The sequence below is a fragment of the Sinocyclocheilus rhinocerous genome, unplaced genomic scaffold, assembly GCF_001515625.1.
Source record: "Sinocyclocheilus rhinocerous isolate Xijiao unplaced genomic scaffold, SAMN03320098_v1.1 scaffold1069, whole genome shotgun sequence".
Taxonomy (NCBI): Eukaryota; Metazoa; Chordata; class Actinopteri; order Cypriniformes; family Cyprinidae; genus Sinocyclocheilus; species Sinocyclocheilus rhinocerous.
In genome coordinates, this window is record NW_015635541.1 from 2,472,495 (window position 1) to 2,481,413 (window position 8,919).

General features: G+C 34.1%; 1 protein-coding gene across 1 annotated transcript in view; it reads left to right on the forward strand.

Moving 5' to 3' along the window:
• The window catches only part of LOC107747288 (neurogenic locus notch homolog protein 1-like), a 150,291-nt gene extending 143,517 nt beyond the window's left edge, over nt 1-6,774 (forward strand). Inside the window, 1 exon segment of the mRNA XM_016561757.1 lies at nt 6,557-6,774. Coding sequence (XP_016417243.1) covers nt 6,557-6,774 — 218 coding nt within the window.
• The last annotated feature ends 2,145 nt before the right edge of the window (nt 6,775-8,919 follow it).

The following is an 8,919-nucleotide window of genomic DNA, read 5'->3' on the forward strand; positions in this document are numbered from 1 at the left end:
GGTCGGTGCCTAAAAAGTATCAAACTCGATACCCAGCCCTACTTTCTACTGTACATTAATTTGCGGAAGGGCAGAAAGGAGATTTGTGGGTATTTTTATGTGATTTTTGTTTCTCTGTGATGTCTCCCTGGTGGGACTTTTACAACTTGAGAGTGAAGTGAGCGTGTTAAATCAGCTGCAGTGTTTCCTTGCTATTAGGTGCTGGGTGGATGAGGAGCTTTTTTGTATTGTTTTCACATTGCAAACGCATCTAGCTAAATTATTATTGTCTCAGGTTGTGGAAACTCTGTAATTATACTGATCAAAAATTTGGAGGTCAGTATGATTTTTAATGTTTTGAAAGAAGGCTCTTATGTTCAGAAAGGCTGCATTAATGTAATCATTGTGACATATTATTATAATTTAACTTTTTTCTAATTTCATATGCTTTAATATATAATTTATTCCTATGATGGCAAATATTTTCAGCAGCCATTGTCTGACGATCCTTCAAAAATCATTGTTGAAAACAATTGTAGTGCTTGTTTACTTTGTTTGTTTTTGTTTCTTTGTTAGTTTGCTCGGTCCGAGCGTTTAATTATGCTTTCCTACCTGCCTGTCAACGTATGTATTAGCATACCTCTGCACACCCAGTTCGCGCAGACAGGATACTCATCAGCGCGTTCACGCACGCTGTGCAGACAGAGAGGGTGGGACGTTCGCTTTCAGTGCTATCAGGCTAAAGTTAGCATGCACCAAGATCTCCTATTGCACCTTTAATGCATCTTTAAATAAATGCAATAAAATTCTTAATTTCTTTTTTTTTTTTTTTATTAATTTATTTTCCTTAAATTTTTGAATGTATATTATGAACAAATATGAATTAACAATAAACAATAGTATAAATTAACATTAACCTAGATGAATACATTATTAAAAAATAAAAGAACTACCTAGTGCATAAACTAATGTTAACAAACTGAACCTTACTGTAAAGTGTTACCAGTTTATGCAAATACTATGCACGCAGTCCTACATTACAGTCAAAAATATGGGGAGCAAAATACAATACCCACACATATACAAGTGAAATTTGAATAGTCAAAAAAATGTGATGTCAGCAATGTTCCTAATGACAAGTTGTCATCAAGATGAAATGACTTTATTTGCCTCTCAGCATTTTTCACAGCTTGGTCAGATCGTGCCCTCCTTTGGGAGCTACGGATGCACGTGTGCCTTACACCTCAAGAGTAATAATACAGACAGGGTTTGGTGTCAGGGCATTAGTATATATACAAGATGGTTTCCTCCGTATAAAAGTGCTCAGCTTGCTTTCAGACTTATTTTGGGGCATAATCTTGACACACGAGTCTCTAAAGGAGAAAAGAGCTCTGCGCTGTGCATGTGTTTCTGAGAGCATATACAGCTGTCCGTCACCTGTTTCTTGATCAGGCTTTTTGCAGCGACTGCTTTGTTTATTCAGGCATTTATTGATGAAACGAACTTTCCATGATGAGTCTACAGTCCTATAAAAAGCAGGAAGGCAACCGGTGACCTCTCTCAATAACTCACTCAGCACTTCCGCGCTCTTACGCCCTTTTCTCGGCACCTCCGCCATTTGTTCTCAAAGTGCTAATTTGCAGATAATTAAGTAATCCACTGAAATGTTATTTGTCCCTCTGGGCACTATGCAAAGCAAGGGGGTTGCTATATTCAGGGCTGACTCATTTGTAGTTCCCTCATGGGAAATATCACATAATCAAGCAGACACTGTATTAAATAATTCCTCTGAGCTTACAAGTAAAATTGTGCAGATTTTTTTTTCTTTTTTCAATGACCGCATGACATGCATGTGCACTGAAAAAAATTGGTGTAGAAACAATTTGCATTTAAAAATTGCTTGTAAATTGAATTGAACACATTGAATTAATTCATATCAAGCCACCTTTATTTATATAGGGCTCTATACAATAGACATTGTTTCAAAGCAGCTTTGCAGTATCAAACAGAAAGTAACAGAATCAATCATTCAAGCTTTATCAAATATGAGGCAAATCCAAATAACAAGATAATTGTGTCGTTATTTAGCTCCAGTCAGTTCAGTGTTGACTCAGTTTGGTTTAATAACTGCATAAAGTTTATCAATTATAAAACAAGTTCAATTTAGCAATAAGCAGCTTTACAGACGACAATGGTGTCATTATTCAGCTCCAGTCGGTTCAGTGTTGATTCAGTTCAGGTTAGTAAGTGTCAAAACTGTGAGATTTGTCAATTATGAACCAATTCGATTCAGCTATAGCAGCTCTACAGAAGACAATAGTACCATTATTCAAGTTTTGTTAAAATTCAGTTCAGCTGTAAAGCAGCTCCGGTAAGACAACAATGTTGTTACTCAGCTCGAGTCAGTTCAGTGTTGATTAAATTCAGGTCAACAGCAATGATGATTTTGCAAAATTCGAATTATGAACAAACTTGATTCAGGTAAAATTCAATTTAGCTTTTAAAGCAGCCCTAAAAAGACAATAATGTCATTATTCAAGTCAGTTCAATGTTGATTCAGTTCAGTTCAATAACTGACCAAAGTTTATCAATTATGAAATAAGTTCAATTCAGCGACAAGCAATTCAACTGAAGACAATAGTGTCGTTTATCTTGAGTAAGTTCATTGTTGATTCAATTCAGGTCAGTATCAGGGTCGATGTTGCAAAATTCAGCAATGATGAACAAATTTGATTAATCTAGAAAGCAGCTCTACAAACGTGTCATTATTCAGCTCAGTTCACATTTGATTCTCATCTGATATGTCAGTGCCATCAAATCGATGAAAAAGTCTTTTGAACCCCAGCTAAGCAAGCCAAAGATGACAGTGGCTAGAACGTGAACAATAAAACCTTTGTCTCCGCTGATTGCATAGTATCTACTGTTTGCTGCATCAAAGTTGTCTGTGATGCCCAAGAAAAAGGCACAGTCACCTCTTTTAGCCAGTCGTTTGCTTTTCTTTCCCTTCGTCTATCCATCAAGACAGTATCTGTGCTTATCTCACGGTTCATCAGCCTCGTAAAACTCCCCCTTAAACAGCAGCCCTGAGAGTGTGCACTATTTTCTGCTGAGTTAGAGGAATCGGGCTGTTTGAAAGGCTCCTTCGCTCTGACTGCAGTCCAATCTGCGTGGAGCGTTGGGAATCGCTCGATTTGCTTGGCCGCTTTCTGAGCCTCAAACTCTGTTCGGTGTTGGTGGCCCTTCTTGGTGCCGGAGAGGGTGGAGATTGAGGGCTGTTTACTTGCTGACAAAGTTTTTCGATGAGAATTATTATAACAAGCCTAGGGATTTGACAGAGGAGCCTCTCTTCATTTAGTCTGAGTCAAATTAGTCTTTGCCACTTGGCACGACGATTATTGTACACAAGTGTGACAGATTCTTCTGGTTCTACTAAACAGATTTACTGTCCGTCCCGAAAATCTGATTATAGACACGTTTCTGAAGTGAAAATGGCAAATTCTTTTTGAATAATAAGTAAATAAATAAATTGCATTTATCATTACTCATATTTAAGCAAGATAGAAGATAGTGTTGTTGTTTTTTTTTTTTAAATATGTGAGACTGAGTCTCTGGTTTAGCAACAAAGGCAGCACAGTGTCACATAAATGCAGATCCAAAAGGTCAAAAGGGTCGTCAAAGACTCATTCATTTTTCACAAGACATTTGGGACGATGTTCTGTCTCTCACTGTCATTATTTTCAGGATGGATGGTTTGCAGTCAAGCCTCTGCTTAACCAGCATCTGTAACAAGCAGCTAGACACAATGTCAGACCCAAACACTTTATCACACGGATCATTATCTGAAGCTCTACATCTGCAACGACAACCAGACCAGACCGCATATAGGGAGCAAAGAAACATAATCTGATTTAATATGTCTATTATAAAATAGGGATTTATAAACTGGGGTCTGGCGAATGTTAATATTGATATACTGAATAAATGAAAACATTGTACAAAATTTGACATTTTTACGGTTTAATTTTGCTTTTTAAGCATTGGTTGGATATAATGAGATTCATCTCAAATAATTTTATTCTGTTGATAGATAAGATACAAAAACGATATATAGATATTTTGTTTATTTTTAACAGCCTTATATACAAATTTCATACATGGACGTATTGTATGATTATGATGTTTTAATTTGTAAATAGTGTTGTAAATGGAAAAATGAGCAGATTGAAGTGGTAAAAAATTAAAATTCAATTATTGCATTTATTACATTTATCAATATTAACATTAATTATTGATACATTGAATAAATAATTGCATTTATTACATTTATCAATATTAACATTAATTATTGATACATTGAATAAATAATTGCATTTATTACATTTATCAATATTAACATTAATTATTGATACATTGAATAAAAAATTGCATTTGCTGAATCTGACATTTTTACCGTTTCATTCTGCTTTCTAGCAATTGGTCATAAATATATAATAGATATTGTTTCAAAGTGGCTTTGTTAAACTGGGATTAATCATATATAAGATTAATCCCAAATAATTTGTCTTCTGTTGATAGATATATTACAAAAAAGAAATGAATAAATAAATACCATGTAAACAAACAGTTTTACACTACAGTGAATAATATAGATAATAAGTCTTTATGCTTGGAAGTATGTAAGTTTGTAATGTTTTAATGCATAAATAAAATTGTTTAAAAATATAATAACAATGTATAATTTAATATATAATAATAATAATTATAATGTATAAAATAGTGTTGTAAATAAAAATTGTGCAAAAATGTACATACAAAATAGGAAGTTACATCTATTTTTTTTTAATTGCTTGTTTTCGGAAGGCTTTTATGATAAATCATAGTTTCATTTTAGTTTTTTTGTTGTTGTTTTTTTTCCCCCAGTTTTATACGTAACATTACTCTAAGGCTGATGATACACGGGGGTTGCTCAAAAAGTTGCCCCTTGTATCATCAACCTAATACTGGAATGCTGAAGTATTCTCCAAAATGACAGCTTAAAAAATATATCAGCTATAAATTGTCTCTACTAGTGTTAAAACCAGAACTGGTCCCTTGTGTTGGTTAGTTAGATGTATTTTAGTATGTCATTGCAGAGGTCATGTACAGTAAATTTCCTGGCCTGCCTGAGAACTGCATCCTGCCTCTTGCTGAATCAATCAACCTGAATGTGTGGTATATAGACCGCTGTTGGAGCAATACTCTGACACACGTTCACCGTGGACGGGCCATGTTGAAGTCTTGTCACATATCCCTTGACAGTGCCGTGCTGCATACATTGCCTTCTGTGTAAAAGCTAACAGATCATTACCGCGGCAGAGAGGTCCTGACCATAGCACACAACACCCACCTTCCTCTTCCCCTGATGTCACTGTCATCTGTCACCCTGTGGGAGATAACATTGCTCCAGAACACATCCTGACAGGATCCTCCTGCCTTTGCGTGTAGGCTACTTATCAGAGTCTGCCAGACATTACTGCTCTTGACTGTGCATTCAGCTTGGAGATTATACTAGTAAACGATCAAAAGTCATAATGTTGCTAGTCAAATAAACTATAGCTTATGCATTTTAGTATTTGATGATGAAAAATCAGATGACTAAAAAATGTGAATGCTATAAAACTAATTTGTTAATTTACAGTGAATTTGTTAAAATACAGTAAAAAAAATAGTAATATTGTGAAGTATTATTACAATTTAGAATAAATATTTTCCATTTTATTATAAAATGTAATTTATTCATGTGATGAGCAATTATTTTAGTTTAAGTGCCAAATAGTACCTCAAAAATCATTCTAATATTCAGATTTTTGTGCTTAATTTAAGTAATGAATATTGCTGCTCAGTTCTTAAAAATAATTCTTATTAACAATGTTTTTTGTGGAAATAAATATTTCTTTATATTTAAAAAAAATTATCTTTATTTTTAATAGTTATCTTTGATCAATAGAACAGTTTAAAAAAACATCATATATTTGAAATAGAAATCTTTTGTACCATTATAAATGTCTTTACTGCCACTTTTGATCAATGTAATGCATCCTCATTAAATAAAAGCTTTATATATATAACAGAGTTTCCAAAAAAATATATAAGGGAGCAAAAACAAGCCCTTTTCATCGCTGATAATAATAAAATATGTTTCTTGAGCAGGTAATCAGCATATTAAAATGATTTCTGAAGGATGATGTGACTGGAGTAATGATGCTGAAAATTCAGCTTTGCCTCACAGGAATGAATTCTATTTTAAATATATTCAAATCAAAAAGTTTTCTTTTAATTGTTTTACTATTTTACTATTTTTCTGATATATATCTTTCAAACACATTAAAATAAAACTTAATTATTCCAAATGTTTGACATACTGTATGCGTATGTAGACTTGGAAATATTTTCCCTTCTGTAAAATTTATTTGTCATACCCCATGCATTTAAAATCCCTAATTATTAAGGGCAAAACTGTGCGAAGGACAGATGTTTACTTGAATTGTCAAATTTACCTTTTATCAACAGAATTGTTATTTTTCTCTTTTTTTTTCAGATGCAACAATCTTTTTCCCTCAATTTGATGGTACCTCTTTCTTGGAGTTGCTGTCTCTGACATCCCTGTTTCAGTCAGACATGCACTTTACAAGCCATTTCTCTGAGGACAGGAGGACCATGTATTTGACGATGAAGAGCAAGACACCTCATGGTACTATTCTCTACTGTGAGTATCTGAGTGCCACTGGAGAATTCAGCTCTCAAAAGACCCCATGAAATCAAAATTGGAGTTTTGTGGCTTTTAGTGCTTGTCTGGAACAGTAGCTTTGAGCTCATCAATATGCTAAAATGAATTTTTAGGATATGTACACATTAAAAATTGACTTTCTCTTCTAGGAAACCAACCTAAATATAGATGACTCACCTTGCACACAGGGGCGCATACTAATTTTTGTCTGTTAAAATGCAGTTCTCTCCTCCTAATACCATCTGTGTTCAACCGAGGGGTTGAGGGTTTAGCTGGTTAACATAGCCCATTTAACCCCTGCAGCTGTAAATATACTATTATGGAGCAAAAAGTACCTTTTATTATTAATGGTTATTCAAATATTTAGGTTCCTTACAAAATATAATTTTTGTGAGCATGTAAATCACAAATATTTTATCATATATTACACTACTGTTCAAAAGTTGGTTGTTTTCATGTTTTTTAAAGTCTCTTATCCTCACCAAGGCTGTAAATATTGTCAAATATTATAATTTAAAATAACTGTTTTCTATTTTAATATATTTTAAATGCAATTTATTCCTCTGATGGCAAAGCTGAATTTTCAGCAGCCATTACTCCAGTCTTCAGTGTCAAATGATCCTTCAGAAAAGCATTATACATGTTTATACATGTCATTTTACTGACACAAATTAATGCATCCTTGCTGAATAAAAGTATTAATTTCTTTTTTTTTTTTTTTACTTTTGAATGGTAGTTTATATATCAATAGCATAGCTACTGAATATTTTAATGTGCTTTAGAGCCGAGTAAAAATAGTTTGTGTAATGCTTTTTCTTTCTATTCTTGCAGATGAGATGCTTATATTTTTTAGGCTTTCTTTTTCATTTTGCTCCAGAAATGTATCAAATACAGTTTACCATGGAAACCTTGTTAAGTCTTCAAACATTTTTAGCTGAAAACTTGCACACAGACTTCATTAACTGTGCTAATTTCAAACCAGTGACATATTAGTCATAAATTATGTTTCTATGGCTACCTGCTCGTTTCCCGCTCCAAGATTAGGGTGAACAGCTGTATATAAATACACATAGCGTATGTAAGAATAATATTGTCAGCTTGATTTGAGAGGTAAGTGATTAATTTTGACATGACGTTCATGATATATTGGCTGTTCGCTCCTCGCGTGTCTATTGAATAGCAATCACATCCAAACGATGCAGAAAGTTTGACTCGATAACTCACACTCTATCTGTGTGTGTTAATGAATGATTGGCTTCCCAGCATCGCAGGCTGCGGATTACACAGTTAAGGCTTATCAGTTATAAGGCTGTGAATATAACTGTAAGCCTCAGCGCTAAATTAAAACGCCGGACCGTCGACTGTACCTCTTTATCCAGTAATGAAGTCCTCTCTCAGGACATGTTAATGACATAGCAAATGTCTCTAGGTGAAATCAATCACACCAGGATATGTGCTGTGGGCTGAATTTAAACTTATGATGGCTGATCCCATTAGCTAATTGGCAAACCCTGCTGGATGAAGCTCTTCAATTACTTTGTCCTAAACAAATATGGTCCCTTGGCTGGGCCGAACTCCAAATGAATGAGTATTTGGGGATTTTTTACCTGTAAATGAGTGAATTAGATTTACATTAATTATAATGTATTACAATTTTAAGTGGTATCGTTATTGGAAAGCAGGAATATATTATAAATGGTCCGTTTTGTTTTATTAAACGTTGCCTTGCTGACAAATCTCTGTTGTACTCGAGAGTTCAGGTTTTTTAATCAACTGATTGACATCATAATTGGCTATACATATTAACCATATGTCCAGAAGCACTCGTTGTCAATCTGGTACCTTGTAAACAAATTTGTTTCCAAACAGATTGATTAAAAATCCTGTGTGCCCTTACTTCAGCAAGTCGGATAAAGTAAGTCAATGAGATTAGAGCTTGTCAGATCGAGAGTGTACTTTCCTGTTTGTCTGTTTTTTTTCTAAACAGCAGAAATCATACCTAAAATAGTTTAGCAAAACATGTAAAAAGGCTATTTTACCCCTCCCCCCATGCAAATGTATGCGATGATGTCACTAATTATGGGCGGAGCTCATCTTGTGGTTCTACTAATACTATCTGCTGTGTTATTAGAACCACAGGATATGGGCCCCTCCCACAATATTTATATAAAAAA